General features: G+C 38.0%; 1 protein-coding gene across 3 annotated transcripts in view; it reads left to right on the top strand.

Annotated features, from left to right (window-relative positions):
- TRRAP (transformation/transcription domain associated protein) overlaps positions 1–16,328 on the top strand; it is a 72,653-nt gene extending 56,325 nt beyond the window's left edge. For all 3 annotated transcript variants that reach the window (XM_050317395.1, XM_050317393.1, XM_050317394.1), the window contains 9 exons: positions 976–1,066; positions 2,382–2,581; positions 3,342–3,603; positions 10,059–10,284; positions 10,849–11,066; positions 12,639–12,823; positions 12,927–13,130; positions 14,029–14,223; positions 14,978–16,328. In XM_050317395.1, the coding sequence (XP_050173352.1) occupies positions 976–1,066; positions 2,382–2,581; positions 3,342–3,603; positions 10,059–10,284; positions 10,849–11,066; positions 12,639–12,823; positions 12,927–13,130; positions 14,029–14,223; positions 14,978–15,262 (1,866 nt within the window). In that variant the 3' untranslated portion in view covers positions 15,263–16,328. The remainder of the gene's footprint in view (positions 1–975; positions 1,067–2,381; positions 2,582–3,341; positions 3,604–10,058; positions 10,285–10,848; positions 11,067–12,638; positions 12,824–12,926; positions 13,131–14,028; positions 14,224–14,977) is intronic.
- Positions 16,329–17,000: the final 672 nt, after the last annotated feature.

The following is a 17,000-nucleotide window of genomic DNA, read 5'->3' as shown; positions in this document are numbered from 1 at the left end:
AGTCGCTTTTTTATTTGTTGAGATCTGTATAGAATCTTTCAAAGCGAGTGCTTGCTTGGAATTTGTACTGCAGTTGGAGCTGAGACTCATAAAAATCACAGATACTCCTGTTTATCTTGCCTTTAGACTTCAGGTCCACAGTAGGAATATAAAATTAAAAAATACCAAATTTTCTGTGTTACTGCTTTAAAACTCTTCAAATAACTTTTTGAACTGCAGCATGAAGCGTTTGTGTGTCAAGTTAGTGATCTGCCATAAATATATTAATGAATATTTTACAAAATTTCTACCTCTTACCTTATCCATTTGGATGGAGAAAGGATTCATGGTTTAGTAGAATTGTGTCTGGAGAAGCCTCAAATGATGTTTTAAGGAGTGCACCATCATGGGTAGTAGACATGTGGTTCTTTCCTTTAATAGATACTGAGATTTACAGATTTTAAAGGGGATGCTGAATGTCAACATCTCTTCAGCTTTTTTTTTTTTTTTAATGGAAGCCATAAAATCCTTTTTATTTTTGGGTGCAATTGGTATCCCCTTACATTAAGTGCCACAATTAGGTGGAGTAGGGTTACACTCTAATGGGCTTTCTTATCAAGTGTCATGGGGTTGGGAATTGTGGCCTAATTTAACGACTAACCACTGTCATTATGTCTGTTTTTCTTCCATTATGCACATGAGTAAGATCTTTGAGCTGGCCCAGCTGGTGCTCTGCCATTCTGCTGTTTTCAGTTTTATTATGCAATATGATCTGGAAGCCCTAATTAGGTAATGCCTGAGCAGTGTGTGTAGGGAGTTACCATTTCATTCTCTTGCTGTTTCTGTTCCTGAAAGAATCTTTAATTTCCATAAGCTGTTATTTAGCACAAAGAGCCGATTATTACCAAATTGCACTTATTTACAAGACAATCTGTACATGTTGATGTGATCTGCAGTCAGTATTCCTTGACTGAGGATATGTGTGTCTCCAAATAGGTGGGAAGAGTCTATCCCCAAGCTGTTTACTTTCCTATCAGGACCCTCTATTTGACCTTGAAGATAGAGCAGCGAGAGCGCTACAAAAGTGGTGAGCTTGATCTTGATAAAGTTATTTGTGCTCTTTGGAACTTCAGTTATTAGTTTGAGTTTCACCTGATTTTGCTGAGAAAACAGATTCTCTAGAAAATGTACCAACTTAGCAAGGCTAAATTTGTGGAGAAGTAGAAAATTCTTGGTTTATAAACAAGGAGAGCATCCCAGTCTTCTAAGATGTTCTAGTCTAATTTTCATTGGAAACATGAACAATGCAGTGTTCATTTTGTTTTCAAAGGAGCCACATTTGTAAAATGAACATCTCCATATTAACTTCTTACAGTGAATTATCAAGTACAACGAGCATCTAAGTTTACACAGAATAAAATCAATGTTGACTTTGAGAAATGTTTGGAAAGTGGGGAGAACATTCAGCAACTTGCACAACACCTTTTTTCCCCAAGAACAAATCAAGTTTAGAATAGTTATGTCAAATGATTCCACAGAATTTAGTTGTTCTTTTGTCTCATAATTTCCTGGGAATCCCAAGAGACCTGCTTGAAGAACTCTCCCTTCAGTTGTGTGTTCTTTATTACAAAGTGCATTGTTTATTTAATTGCCTTTTTCACTTGGGAATTAGTTCACTAAATTTCTGCAAGAGATTTTGCAGGGGACTAATTAAATAATGTTTTCCTTTTCTTTGGCTGCTCCTTTGCAGAAGGAGGACATGCCGACATACCTTAATAATTCATTCACATCCAGCAACAGAAGTTTCTGTGCTAAATTCTTGATATTACTACATGCACATCTATAATAACCAGTAAAATATTTTCCTGTAGGCTCTGCCACAAACTAATGCTTTGTCTGTGGGTTGTGTGAGTTAGTGGGGGTCATCTGATAAAGCAAAGCTCTGTCCTAAATCACTATCTGATCAAGTTGTCATGCAAGATAGTTTTGTACTAAAAGATACACTCTATGACAATTTGTCTGTCGTTGTCATCAGCGTATTTATTCTTTAGTTACCTGTGAAAGATCTCCCCAAATGGGAGGGGAAGGAATCACCCACAATTCTAATAATTTGATCCTATATGAAACAGTGTCTGTTCAAGAGCACAGGTTGGTAATTTAAAAACTAAGGCTATACACCTCCTGTGGGGTTTAGGGGAGTGATTATTTTGCTTTAATATTGGGAAGTCTGTACCACTGAACAGCATTTTTACAGAAGCTTTCTGGAATTCAGTAGGTAATACATGTAAATATCTAATGCAAATCTAAAGCAAATTCTTGGAACAATTTATTTTATTTCACACGGGCACTTACCAAGTTCATGAAAGGTAATTCTCATTTTCTTTTTAATTTTCACTTCCCAGATTCTGGGCAACAGCAGCCAAGTTCAGTTGGGAATCAGTCCCACTCTGCCTCAGACCCTGGGCCAATCCGAGCCACTGCACCGATGTGGAGATGCAGCAGAATTATGCACATGCAGCGGGAATTGCATCCAACACTTCTGTCTTCCCTGGAAGGCATTGTGGATCAGATGGTCTGGTTCAGAGAGAATTGGCATGAAGAGGTATTTTGGCTTTCATGCACCTTCATATCTGTGTAGCATCTAAGGAAAAGTTAGCTGCAAAATATTGATCCATAATTAATTTTAAGCATTAAAACATAACTATTTGTTTTGATTAGTAAACTGATGTATCTGTAGAACTGAGTCTTCTGATTGGAGTTTAAGGGTCTTGGCTATTTCTGGAAGCAGTACAGAGATTTTCCAAAACTATTAATTTGATGAATGCATCTAGGATTGAAGCTGTTGCTCATACTAACTAAAAATATATATTCTTGCACTGGGTGTCCCAGATACCAGTTTCCCTGTTGATCTGGTGCTCTGTGACAGGTTGTGATTATGACCTGAAATTTGAATTACAACAGAGAGCAGATGGACCTGCCACTCAGCTGTTATTATTTGCTTCTCAAAGTGTTGGGCTGTTCTCTTCTGCCTACCTAGCACAGTGTTTATTTGAAGAAGGTTTCCTCATATCACATAATCTTTTCAAATATCACAAAATACGGAATCTAAAAGGTAGCTGCTGTTGAAAGAGCAAGGTGTCCTTTGTGATGCAGCATTTCCCCTGCTCACTTTGTTTGCAGTGACAATCAGTGCTGTCATTCTGATTGACCCTCTGCTGCAATTTAAGAGCAGAGTTTTAAGTAGATGTTTCTGAGAGGATAATTTTACTACACAAAACGTAGTGCAGGAATAAATATTTGGTGTCAAATCAGAAGCCCTAAATCTTTCTGACTATTTTGCCTCTTTTATTTTTCATCCTTAGGTTCTTAGACAGCTGCAGCAGGGCCTGGCCAAGTGCTATTCGGTTGCCTTTGAGAAAAGTGGAGCCGTTTCAGATGCCAAAATCACTCCTCATACACTAAATTTCGTGAAGAAATTAGTCAGCACTTTTGGAGTAGGCCTTGAGAACGTCTCTAATGTGTCCACCATGTTTTCTAGTGCAGCCTCAGAGTCATTAGCTAGGAGAGCACAGGCAACAGCTCAAGATCCCGTGTTCCAGAAGTTAAAAGGGCAATTTACAACAGGTAAATGTTTAAAATGTTTTTTAAAAGTTACTTTTAATCTCCAGAGAAATCTCCCTCGGTTCAGCTGGGAAGGCATTCTGCTCTTTTATTCCAATATCTTTCCTGAGAGAAAATTTAGAAAACAGCACCTTTTTGTCATTCACCAAACCTGAAGTAGTTTGTTCCAGTCTTCTGTGGAGTAATAAAGGTAATTCAAATGAAAACCAGACATCAACATAGAGAATGAAGTATATTGTTGTATTTTTATTACCTTAAGCTGTGGTTTGATCACATGTGTGTTTAAAGATAGATTACTTCACTACAATATTTTGCTATTTGCATAGAACTGCCTGGTGGATCTGAGGGACAACAATGATCTCTGCTTTACAACCATGCCAGAATTTAATGCAACTTTCACTGCAGAACTCCAAACTGACAATATTATGGGAGGTCTTTCAAAACAGTCTGCTTCTGATGAGTAAGATTAGTGTTTTGGATAACTAGATTATAAAAATCCTATTACCCAAATTTACCTCGTTTGGTAAATTGAATCAATAACTTTAATCAGATCTAATAAAGAAAAGATACTTAAGGGAAGTAACTTCTTTGCTTCATTGGTTTTCTCTTAACCAGTGGTCACATATTGGAGTATCTGAGGTTGGTTTAAAATTCTAAGGAAAGCTTGTGTACAGGAGAACATGGGCTGGATTTGTTTGGTGAAACATGTGAAGGCCACACAGCTCGTGCATGACAGAAGGTGATGCTGATTGGCATCAGCGCTTTGGATTGCAGGGATTTGGAGGTTTGCATCAATTCCTCCTCAAACATGAGCGTTTGAGAGCATTTGACAAGGAGACTTGGGATGTTTTTCTCAAGCATTTGACTGATAATATTGTGAAAAGAAGTGAACTGATGGGAATCTTGTGAAAGTAACTCCGTTGCAGACATGACCTACATATCTTGTGCACGCCAAGGATTGCATGATGTCCCTTCTGAGCACAACAGTTGCATGACAGCAGATAATGAAAGTCCTGAACCATATGATTACATTTTTCCTGGATGAAGTGTACTAGGGAGGGAAATGGAAGTAGAAACATTTTGTTTATCTTCAGTGGGAGCACACAGGGAAAGCAGCCCCACAGACAGGGATCTGGGGGTGCTGTAGGTCCCTTCCAGCTGAAGTATCTACATTAAATGCAGGTTTGGACTCATTTTTCAGTTTTAGCAATCATTTATATGGCTTTGCATTGCACTAGTAGTATAGCCACTGATGTATACTCAACAACATCTTTCTTATGTTTGAGTTCTTTTTGGTCTGTCACATCTCCTGGTTTCTCTCCTGTGAGCATCAGAGAGCTCTGGGATTTCAGAGGTGTAAAAGAATTGTAAATACAACACCAGACTTGAGTCTGCAATATCTGAAGTAACATTTCAGAATGTTTCTAGAGAAACATTTAAGAGAGTTTCATTACAATTCGCTTACAATTTTTAATTAAAATATAAAATGGAGAGGATTTCAAGTTTTTATATGCTGTCGTGAATTTTTTGCATGTCTGTGATATATAAATGGCAGTTAAGGTTTTCAGATTTTTCTCCCTTAATCACAGCATTTATAAAGAATAATATGGAACAACATAAAAACCAAAGAACAACAACGTAGGCATGGACATAAAAATCATGTAAAGTCATCAAATGCAAAGTGTTTCTTAGTAAACTTATGCTTAATAACAGTAATTAGTTTTTTGTTGAAGGTTTCATGTTTTATTTTCTAAGTATGATGAAATACAAATGTCTGCAGTATAAAAGTAATTATTTTGCTTAGTGCTGGAATTGATTTTTATTCTAATCTAATGTATTCAGTGTTTTAATTCACAATTTAAATGTGGAAAAACAGCAGAAATTAGACCAATCAGCATAATTACTAATTTTTCTAATGTAATTCATTATGCAGAAAATGACAGTAAGTTTTGGATGGATTTTGTAATAACAGTAAAATATACATAAATAAATGAAGGAGATTGTAATTATTGTATTGAAGTTAGGAAAGGCTGTTTTAACACTACGAGAAACCATTTGTAGAACATTCCAGATGTGTCCTTCAGGCTCAGTAGAACCTTCACGTTGGCTTTTCTGATTCTTGGTACCAGTTGCATCTGGGTGATGGACAGATAATTACAGTGGTTGCCTTCCATTTCTAAAGTATCCACACTGAGGAGCTGTCTTGCAGTAAAGTCCTTTCTTCAGTTATTTGCAGATTAATGTTGACAGCCGTGTTCTGTACGTACATTCAGCTGGGTTTGGTTGCATAATCATTTCCATCAATATCAGAGTTGCATCTTGATTCCTGTTTGGAGCCACTGGGGACTCTCCCACCATTTCTGATATTCTGAATACTTTGCAGCAGTCTGGGCTGTCAGAGCTGTGATAGGTCATCTTTATCCATCCTAATGTTATATTATAAAAACAAATTTTACTTTGAATTTTTTTCCCTGTGACTTCAAATGCATGGTTCTTTGACCATCTGTTCTTTGTTCCCTCTCTCCTTTTCTGCTAAACCTTTGACATCAAAGAACAGGCAAATGCTGAAAAATGCTCCCTTTGAGAGCTCTCTCAGCAGTGAAAGGAGTAGAAAAGCTGCCTCAATTGTCCTTTTGTGGGCAGATGATAGTTTGGAGTTTGGATCAGCGTCTTTCTGCAGCTATCTCTCCACTCAGGCTGAATATGAATGGAAAATTCCGAAATATACCCTTAAAGAGCAAGATAATTTCCTTGAGAGTTTTGTCACCCAGCACAATGAATTCTTCACTGTGAGTGGAAACTGCAGGCAGAAGGAAGCTCCTAGTGTGGCTCTGAACTGTGGGGAGAGGGCAGGGAAAGAGATCTGTTAATTGTTTTAATATTAAAGGATTTTTTTTCCTTTGTTTTTTTTCTTTCCCCCTCAAGATTGAGCATAGCATCCCTTTAGTAGCTCTTTCTTTGCTTCCCTTCCAGTTTTCCAATTCTGAGATAACAGGATGTTATCCAGGAAATCCAGATCAAGAGATTGGAGTTAACATCATATTTGACCTTGGTGCCTGCTCTAGGCAGTCTTGGTTTTCTGGAGCTGAGTGATAAACCCGAAGTTCTGCTTCACATTTCTGCTTTCCTGTCACTGAGATTTTTCATCTTTGTTGGTGCTTTCCAAAAGTTCTTGTGAGATTAGGAAGGAGTTTTGGGAAAGTATAAAATATATCGATGTTTGAACAGTAACTTCAAAAGCAAGACAGTGCTTCTCTCTTGGATCTTCTTCAGTGTCATGTGCATAAAGAATTTGACCTGTTCTGTGAAGCTAAGCTTGTATTTCAGTCCTGAGTGATATTTTACATGATGAATGTCACAATTTTTTAGTTAGAGATCCTTGGGTTGGAAACTTTTAAGTGTAAACATGTTTTGCCCATGGTCAGAAGAGTCTTAAAAATCTTCAAGTCAGCTGGTGCTTGCTCTGAAAGCATTAATAGCCTGTTGCTTTTCATTGATCAGAACATTGACAATATAGCAGAAGGGCTTTAATTTTTAGTTCTGGAGTCTTAGTTTGGAGGTCTTTTCTTTGTTTTCCTAATGCTGTGTTAATGTTCTGTAGATCAAGGATTTGGGGGACCCAGAGGATTTGAAACTCTAATTTTGCTGCCTCGAGTGTATTCTTGTGGTGTTGCTCCATGATGAGTGATGGTACAGCTCTCAATCAAAATGTGTTAAGCTTTATCTAGTTATGTAAAGAGCCAGCAGGAGTTTTTTAGGTCTGTCTCACTGGGAGGAAGATTGTGTTCTGTTTGTCTTTGCTTTGGGAGTGGCAGGAAACTTTAGCAGCACTGAGAAGAGAGAGCAAACTGCTTCTGCTGCAATCTGTGTCCTGGGCTTCTGGGAGCATCTCTAGAGATGGGTGGGGGGAAACTTCCCATTCTGTTTAGAAAAAGATGGTGCAAGTAGTAAGGTATTTTAGACCAGTGTGTGTTAGCTTGAGAAAGATGTTCTTCAGTACTGTGCACTGAAAAAATGGATTTTTTTGAAACAAAAATACTGTTTATATAGATTAAGATGTCTGCAAAGCAGAGAGACTTTGTACACAAATAATGTGTGGTCTTTTATTTTCCCCTTGTTCCAGCTGAAGTGATTTTTCTTCTCAGATGGGCTCTCTGTGACACGAGCAGAAAGACTAATTGAACTCTCTGTTTTTCCCATCTGCTGCTGGAAAATAAAAGAACAACAAAAATCCCAAAATAGGCATTCAACAAACTAGATCTGCTCCTTGAACTGTAGGACTTTTTTTTTTTTTTTTTGTAAGGAATATATATTGATGTGTATTTTAACCACTTCGGTGGATTCACATTAGCACAAAAAGTAGTTGCAGTTGGAGGAGCCTCTCCTGCACTTCAGAGATTGGGGAGATAAATGATGCAATAATTTTGTCACTTTGATGAAATGATTTGCTCCCACTGCTCACTAGAGGGTAGGCTTGGGATTATAATAACAGTGTTTTACAGTGGTAGTGCAATAGGTGCACTGCCCAGGCAGAGAGAGAAAAGGGAATATCACAGAGTTATGCTAATTTCCCTCATCCATAAATATGAAACTGTATTTTTCATTATAGACTTTTTTTCCTACAGAAATGGAAAGGATTTTGTATGTGGTGGGTTTTTGCTCAGTTTTGGACTAGTTGACTTGGGAGTTTCACTGAAATCTTTTAGCATATCAGTGTGTTGTGGATACACAATGAAATATGTGGGGTTATGTGTTCTCTGATATTTTGTTTAAGTAACAGAATGGCAAAATGAAAGAATCCTGGGCTGCATTGTTTTACTCTTGGTGTCCTTACATGTAAAGAAAAGGATCTAAAAGAGTGTATGTATGGAATGATATGAGCTCTTCTGGCCAAAAAAATGAATGTTCTGAGCTTGTCAGACTGTTTGAGTGGTTTAATTGTGATGGTAAGAAACTTTTATATGCAGTAATTGCTTTGTGTTCGTTCTTAATTCACTCTTGGCACACTTGCAGAGAGATGTTTGTAGCATATTTATGTGGTCAAAATTTCTTCTTTTAGCAGCACTCATGCTTGGTTTGGGTTTTTTGTCAACTTAGGAAAATATTGAGTGTATGTAACATTGAAATGAAGGTTCTGCAATAAGAGTTAAACTCATTTTTGAGACTGTGTTAATCTTCTGTTGTATTTGCATCATAATGAAGATTCTGTTCTACTTTAGTTGTAAATATCAAAAATACCGAGTTGACATTCTCTGGTTCTCTTGCTGTTCCTTTTTCACTTGAGAGATGTTGAACTTAAAGTGGCATCTTTCAGACTCTGGTGTGGAAATGAGTTTTAAAAATTCAAGCTCTGTTAGTTCAGTTGCCCAATTTGGGATGCCATAACTAATGAGGTGTACAGAGAGCAGTTTGTCTTCTTATCCCAGTGTGTTTAATCTCTTTGTAGTGGTACTGAAGTGCCGAACCATCATTTCATTTCTATGTTTATTCATTTCCCCTCTTCTGGGAAATGCAAAGACATTTATTTATTTGCTTTGTTCTGAAGTTGTAGTGAGAGCAATGTTGGGAAGATGGTATTGGTGTGGCCCAGAAAATGATCAGGTATTGCAGTGATTTCTGTTACAGAATTACTTGTATTATGTATTGAAGACCATGTACTGACCTTGAGAAATCCTCACGTGCGTGTAGACTAAAGGAGATAATTCACACTGTAATACTGTTAATATTGCAATAGAAACATCAGGCTGTTTGCATAATATTGTTATTTATGCTTAGACTGTTGTATCTGTTTTTCCTGTAGTGACTTTCTGTTGTTATCTAAGCCAGGAAAAAATAAGAATTTTGTTGCAGCTCAGAATAGGAGAATAACAGTAATAACAACCTTACTCCTGGTCCTGCAGTTCCTCACAGATTCTATGTTGTGTCCTCGATTGAGGTTCTTTCATCCCTTTTAGAAGCAAAAAGGTCCCCATTGATTTAAATAAATAAATAAACGATGTGTAAAGAAACAGGCAGAAAATGATAGTGCTACACTGTAAAATAAGCCTACTTTTCCTCTTTCACAAATAGTCTGATCTAATAATTTGGGTTTTTTACTGCTTTTTTTTTCCATGCAGTCTGGTGGCAGTAGAGTGACAATTCAATACAGAAACAGTATTTAAATTTTTCACAATATGTTTTTCTAATATTTGTATGACTAAACCAGGAGAACGTTGGGAGGTTCATTATATACTAAATAACAGAATACTTTAGAGCTGTATACAGAAAAGAGGAGGCAGATTCTAACAGGTTTAAGGTGTATCTAATGTTAGGACTTTGCTGAAAGGTTTTCTATAGAGCTGAAACGTTCAAGAGTCTTATCTTTTAAGGGCAGTGCAGCTCTGTGGGGATTGTGTGTGTTTGATTAGCACTATTGAATTGGGTGACTTGTTTTGGTTTGTTTGGGTTTTTTTTTTCAGATTTTGACTTCAGCGTGCCAGGGTCAATGAAACTTCACAACCTTATCTCTAAACTAAAGAAATGGATCAAAATTCTGGAGGCAAAAACTAAACAGCTTCCAAAGTTCTTCCTCATAGAGGAAAAGTGCCGCTTTCTAAGTAACTTTTCAGCTCAGACTGCAGAAGTTGAGATACCTGGAGAATTTCTTATGCCAAAGCCAACACATTACTACATCAAGATAGCAAGGTAACCTGAAAATACCCTCTGGTAGATGTAATTCTGAAAACAGAGGAGAAATTAAAACCTTCCCATCTGTTCACTCTGTAAAAGTAGATGTCATGTACATTTTATATATATTACATATAGAGTCATACTTTGATATAACACCTTTCTTCTTTTATCCTTCAATAATTTTATATTGCATCACTAAACAAGTGTACTGTTAGAAGAGGAGTGTATTTGGTTTTTTTGGTATATTGATGTAAGTTGAGATTAGTAATTCTGTTGTGATCAATAGAGATACTGTTCTTCAAAACAGTGGTAAAGGTCTCATCTAATGATTAATTTTGCTCAAGAACTGTGTTTTCTTAAAAGCAACTAACAACCAACAGAACAGCTTTTTAAACTACAAAATAGAAACCCCAGGCCAGCTGGATAATGGAACTGCACTTTGTAATACAATTGTACTGTCTTATTTATTTCATCTATTTTTGTTTGGTCTGGTTGTTTTTTGTGGGGTTTTTTTTACATCACGATTCAATATCAGAGGAGATTATCCCAGGTGCTTTATTATCCCTCTCTTCCTGCCAGGTTTATGCCGAGGGTGGAGATAGTTCAGAAGCACAACACTGCAGCCCGGAGGTTGTACATCCGAGGCCACAACGGGAAGATCTACCCGTACCTGGTGATGAACGACGCGTGCCTGACCGAGTCGCGCCGGGAGGAGCGGGTGCTGCAGCTCCTCCGCCTCCTCAACCCCTGCCTGGAGAAGAGGAAGGAAACCACAAAAAGACACTTGTTTTTCACAGGTAGTGAAAAGAGAGAGGCTTTTGTTGGTTTATAAACGTGTGTTCTACTTGAAGATTATATTCGCTCAAGTTTTCGGCCGCTGCTGATTCTGAAGGTTTTGATTGTTCGGAAGGGAAATTCATGTGTGTCCTGGTGATTGGGCTTGGCTGGCATTGTAGCACTTCTCTGAAGAGGGGTGTGAAGAAGGGTGTTTTGTGTGTTGGGAGGAATTTCCTCTAATTTAGGGGTGTCTATCCCCAGACAGCTTTGGCTTCATCAGCCTTGATTGTCTAATGTCAGCTTCAGTACCTTTGATGAACAGATTTCTTCATGAATGAGAACACTTCCTGGCAAGCTTTACATTATATAAAGGAAATTTTGCTGACAGCCTCCCTCCCCCAATTTCTTTTTACTAAGGTAAACCAGCAAACAAACTTGCAGGTGCAGCATATTACCTGTAAACAATGCTGAAGTGAAAAAGAATCAGAAATATGGATAATGAAGAACAGAGGGTTAGGGTTTTGCATCAGTCTGAAACAAGAATAACAGAAATGCAATAAATAAAGCCTTGAAAAATATGATAAACGTGGCCACTGATACAGAAATAAATCCTGTATATAACAAGCTTCATTAAATAGCATGTTTTCCTTCAAAGAGCTGTTTTTAAACTGTATTGTTTTGTGGTTTGATACTATTTGAAAGAACCTAAAGAACATTCATTTCTCTGCTACCAGAGGTTAATGGAAGCAGACCAGGAGGAACAGCTCATTAACACCCTTTCTGCAGCAAGCATTTTCTTCTTTAAGATTGAAGAAGTTACATCAGACAACTTAAATGCATTTAAACAACTTTTCCTTATATTTCTGAGGTTAATGATGAGAGAACAGTTTTGGTGGTAGCTGGAGGTCGCTGTCAGACAGGGCTAACTGTGTCACTGCAAAAGCCAGCTATGGAGGAGGCCTTGTCTGTCTTTGTGTAGGTGGGGATGCACAGAAGACTTGGTAGAAGAACAAATCAGTTGAGCACTGTAAAAGTGCAAATAGGGTTTTTGCAAATTTACTGCCCATCAAAGAAAAGCTCAGTGGCTTAAATTTTCTTACTATTGAATATTTTTGTCTGTCTTCAATATTTTACTTCCAGATAGTGTCAATTAAACATCTGTTCCTCAACTATGTCCAGACTTTTTTCCTCCAGTTTTCCTGAATCACTTTAAGTACCGTATTAAGCTAAGTAGTTTTGTCCTTCAGAATAATTTTTATTGACATAATGCCAGTGTCATGTAATCAGATGTTATGAACCTATTTGCATCAAGCATTACCCTTGTCCTAAAGCTAAAAAAAAAGTAGGAAGAATGATGAGTGCTCATTTTTTTCAAAAATACAGTTGATATTTCTGTTAAGATAAAACAAACAAACAAACAAAAAAATGCCACCAAACTGCTGTAATACTTTTTTTAACTGAGCTTGCGAGTGAGTTATGAGTGCAGTAATAAAAATTTCCTCTTGATACCCTTCAGGAGTGTTGTAAGGGTTGATACCTTTGGGTTGTGGATGAGCTGCTCAGTTGTTCTGCTCTCTCTGTCCCCTTCCCAGTGCCCCGTGTTGTGGCGGTGTCTCCGCAGATGCGTCTGGTTGAGGACAACCCTTCGTCGCTGTCGCTGGTGGAGATCTACAAGCAGCGCTGTGCCAAGAAGGGCATCGAGCACGACAACCCCATCTCCCGCTACTACGACAGACTGGCCACGGTGCAGGCTCGGGGCACTCAGGCCAGTCATCAGGTAGAAGGAATTTGATTCGAGGGCTCTGCTGTTCTTCTGGTCTGTTTGTTGCTAAGAAGCGTATTGGAAATGACCTCTTTCAACTAACACTTTCCCTGTGTAGGTCCTCAGAGACATCCTTAAGGAAGTGCAGAGTAACATGGTCCCACGGAGCATGCTGAAGGAATGGGCCCTGCACACCTTCCCCAATGCCACGGATTACTGGACTTTCAGGAAGATGTTCACTATCCAGTTGGCCCTGATTGGCTTTGCAGAATTCATCTTTCACTTAAACAGGCTCAACCCTGAAATGCTGCAGATTGCCCAGGTATGCTGTCCTTTGTTCTAGGTGCGTGCTGCTGTTCTTGATCAGATGGAAATTTGGACTATAATTCTGAAATGAGTCAAGATTCAACACATATAATTAACAGTGCCTTTCAGTAAGGTTTTCATTTATATGTGATTGCACATCCTGTAGGTAGTAATTTAAACTGCAGCCCCTGTGGGCATCAACTTTGCCTTCTGTGAATTGAAACTTTGTAAAACCCTTCTTAGATATTGGAATTCTTCATGTAAATGACTGATAAGTCTCTCTTTTTAGTCTTCCTTTTAGATTGCTTTGAAAATACCTCTGTGTCAAACAGATTTAAGAAAAATGAAATGTAGAGCTTCATTTTCTTAAAGGGCCATATCCCTTTTCAAATATTGTTCTCCTTTCAGCTTTGCTACAACTCCTATTAATAGAGATTTTTTTTTTCTGTTTTAACCCAACATTTAAAATGAGCCTTTCCACCACAAGGTGGTATTTATTAAAGTCTCAATGTCATTTTAATGCATGGAGGGCTGTAGCCTGTGTAGCAATTAAGATTCTTTAATCCCTTCAGATAAGATCAGCTGCTGATACTGAACGCTGACCCAGAGATTTGTTGGCAGTGACTCCTTACAGATGGTGCTACAGAAGAAACTGTTCCTCAAGTTTGGTATTACAATAACATGTATTTAGTAAGGGGTTTGGACACAATGTTTTTGAGAGAAATACATACTTGATTTTTGCATACTTTTATAACTTTTTTCCTCAAAAACTGTTTGGCTAAACAAGTGAAAACTTATTGAAATACTATTGATACTCTGAATATTAACAGTAAACAAAAATCCAACCTCTTTTGGTTTGCTGAATGGAAAATTGTTCCTTTAATTACTTTGGGGCATCTTTCTTTTCACTCCAGGACACTGGCAAGCTAAACGTGGCTTACTTTCGCTTTGACATTAATGATGCTACTGGAGATTTGGATGCCAATCGTCCCGTTCCGTTCCGGCTCACACCAAACATTTCGGAATTCCTCACCACCATTGGGGTGTCTGGTCCCCTGACTGCCTCAATGATTGCAGTAGCTCGCTGCTTTGCACAGCCAAACTTCAAGGTTTGGGCACCTTTTGCAAGATTATTTGCAGGCTGATATTTGACAATTTATAAGCTAAACGTTTTCGGTTGAGGTAGAAACCGAGAGGTGTGTATTTGTTTTAAAAGGTTACCCTGAGGTCATCACCAAGGCCAGCTGAAATGCTGTAAATGTGCCTTTTTGAAAGTGTTTTATTTGTTATGGGAAAGCATTTGAGTCAGACTGGACACCTAAAAGTTTGTTTTAGAGGCTTGAGACTGTTGGAGTTGACAGATTAATATCAGTAACTCAACTCAGTGATGAGAAAAACCAGGAAATTATTTGTTGCAGGCATTTCTTTTTTATCCAAGGCTAGAACTGGCCTATATAGACATATGCATATGTAATAGATACATGTGTATGTAATGTTGTAGTCCATGTTCTTTCCCTGTTTGGCAGAAAACAGTGTTCCCTGAGAGTGTAATGACTGTGCAAAAAAACCCAGCTTGGCAAAATACTCCTAATCTTTGCCCAGGACTGGGGGAAAAGTCATGAATTTAGTAGAATCATTTAAAAATAGGATGTACATGACTTTTTAATGTAAAGAAACACCTTGAGAGGAAATAATACAAGACTGTTGGAAGCCACACTCATCTTGGAAAGACTAAAATTGCAACATGGCGCCAAAAGTGTCAAACTGCTGTTGACTAAAATCTAGTTACAATCCTGTGATCTGATAGAACCCGATGGTTCTTTGGATTAAATGTTAACAGCCTGATTTCATTTCTTCATTTAGGTTGATGGCATCCTGAAAACTGTGCTGAGGGACGAAATAATTGCATGGCACAAAAAAACCCAAGAGGACACGTCCTCTCCGCTCTCGGCAGCCGGGCAGCCCGAGAACATGGACAGCCAGCAGCTGGTGTCACTGGTCCAAAAGGCTGTCACTGCCATCATGACTCGACTGCACAACCTGGCTCAGTTTGAAGGAGGAGAAAGCAAAGTCAACACTCTGGTGGCAGCTGCAAACAGCCTGGATAATCTGTGTCGGATGGACCCCGCCTGGCACCCCTGGCTGTGACTTGAAAGTTTCAATAGTTTGGGGTTTGGTTTTGGTTTATTTTTTTTTTTTTGTTTTGCTCTTTTGTTGTTGTTGTTGTTGTTTCTTTTGTTTTGTTGTTGTTTGGTTTGGATTTGGATTTTTTTTTTTTTTTGGCTGTTGTTTGTGGTGTGAGCCATACCTTGTGTTAAGAAAATGTGAAAAAAGCGCTTTCCAGCCCGTGGCTCACCTGTCACGCTGCCTTCAGTCAGTTTTCATTGTTGTGTTTACAGTAGTATGGCAGTTTTATTGTTTTTTAATTTCAGGAGGAGAGGTTTCCTTCTGTCTAAGAAGTTGTTGTAATATGCAACAGCAGCTTTCACAAATAGATTAAAATGAAGAGAGAAAACTTAAATAATATACAGAAAAATCTTATTTTATGATGAAGACTATGAAACTAGCATTATTAGATTTAGGGTCTGCCATTCCTAGTAACCTGCAGTATATGAATTTTTTTATACAATAGTAAGTACTTTTTAAAAAAAAGGATACAGTATTCCCTGTTACTGAATTTTACTCTGAAATTTTACTTAATCACTCTCTCTTCATTATGCCAAATTGAAGGCACAAATAAATACTCTTCCTTCAAGTTTGCTTCAAATTTACATGAGCAATGTTGGTTTGTACAGACAATTTTGTACCAAATGCTATAGAGGTGAGCTTTTGTTAGGCACTGAGAAAATGATGATCAAATTGTGCTGACTTTTCCTGGAGCACAAGCTATGTACAGTAAAAGTGTAAACCATTTAGAGTATTTGGTTTAGCTGTGGACAGTGTTTGGGGGAGGTTTTATAAAAGGATGGGAAAAGCCATCCTTTGAAACATGTATTTGGCTGTAATAGATAAAAAATAAAATCTTATGACATTCTCTTTACTGTTTAGAATTACAGTAGCTCCTTTAGATTGAATCTGTTCCTTTGTAATTTAAGAAAAGAGGAGTTTAATGTCTCACTTGTCTTTCTGTTGTGTTAGCATTTTTATAAAACTTCCGTGTTGAGAATGTTAAATTTGTACAGAGTGATTTTTTCAAAATAAATATTTTGTAAAACTCTCTGTGGTCTTCATTTCATGCTTGGTTTCTGTGCTCCTTATGTATGGAAGTGAGTAGGATAGATGGACTTGTGCTGAATGCCAGGATGTGCAAGCAGAAGCTCAAATAAATAAATGAGTGTTAAGGACTGTAACAGGATTTGGAAAACAAACATATCTTTTTTTAGGGAGGCAAAGATTTGCTCCCTGATCAAAATCACGCTGGCAAGAATAATCTGAACTTTCCTCTTATCAAGCAGCGCTTCCTGCTCGTGTCACAACATGCTCTGTCTGCAGTCATTCACAACTCAGAGCTTTCATGACTTGAAGGGCATTGTTGGCTTCCCTTTGTTGAAGGTGGTGGTGTTTGCAGCACACGCTGCGTCAGAGGAGCTGCACTGTCGTTCCTTAATCATCTGCACGTCTTGGATATGTCTGACTGAGAGACTGCAGCATTCCCTGAAAGGAAGTGATCAGATAATTCAGCCACTTTTCTCTCCATGATAGAAATGACAATGGGAGCAAGTTAAAAGAGGCAAACTTTGCTGGTGTTGGATTTGTGACATCTCTTGTTTAGTCAGATATATTCCTAAAAGAAAACCTGGGGTGGGAGGGAGCAGAGCCAGTAGAGAAAGAGAGTTAATGAGGTCCCTGATGGTGTTCATGTGCAAATGTTAACACCTGGTTCTCT

This window comes from Myiozetetes cayanensis, unplaced genomic scaffold, assembly GCF_022539395.1.
Source record: "Myiozetetes cayanensis isolate MyiCay16 unplaced genomic scaffold, myiCay2020 scf20-37, whole genome shotgun sequence".
In the NCBI taxonomy this organism is placed as follows: Eukaryota; Metazoa; Chordata; class Aves; order Passeriformes; family Tyrannidae; genus Myiozetetes; species Myiozetetes cayanensis.
This window is presented reverse-complemented; position numbering and strand designations above follow the sequence as displayed.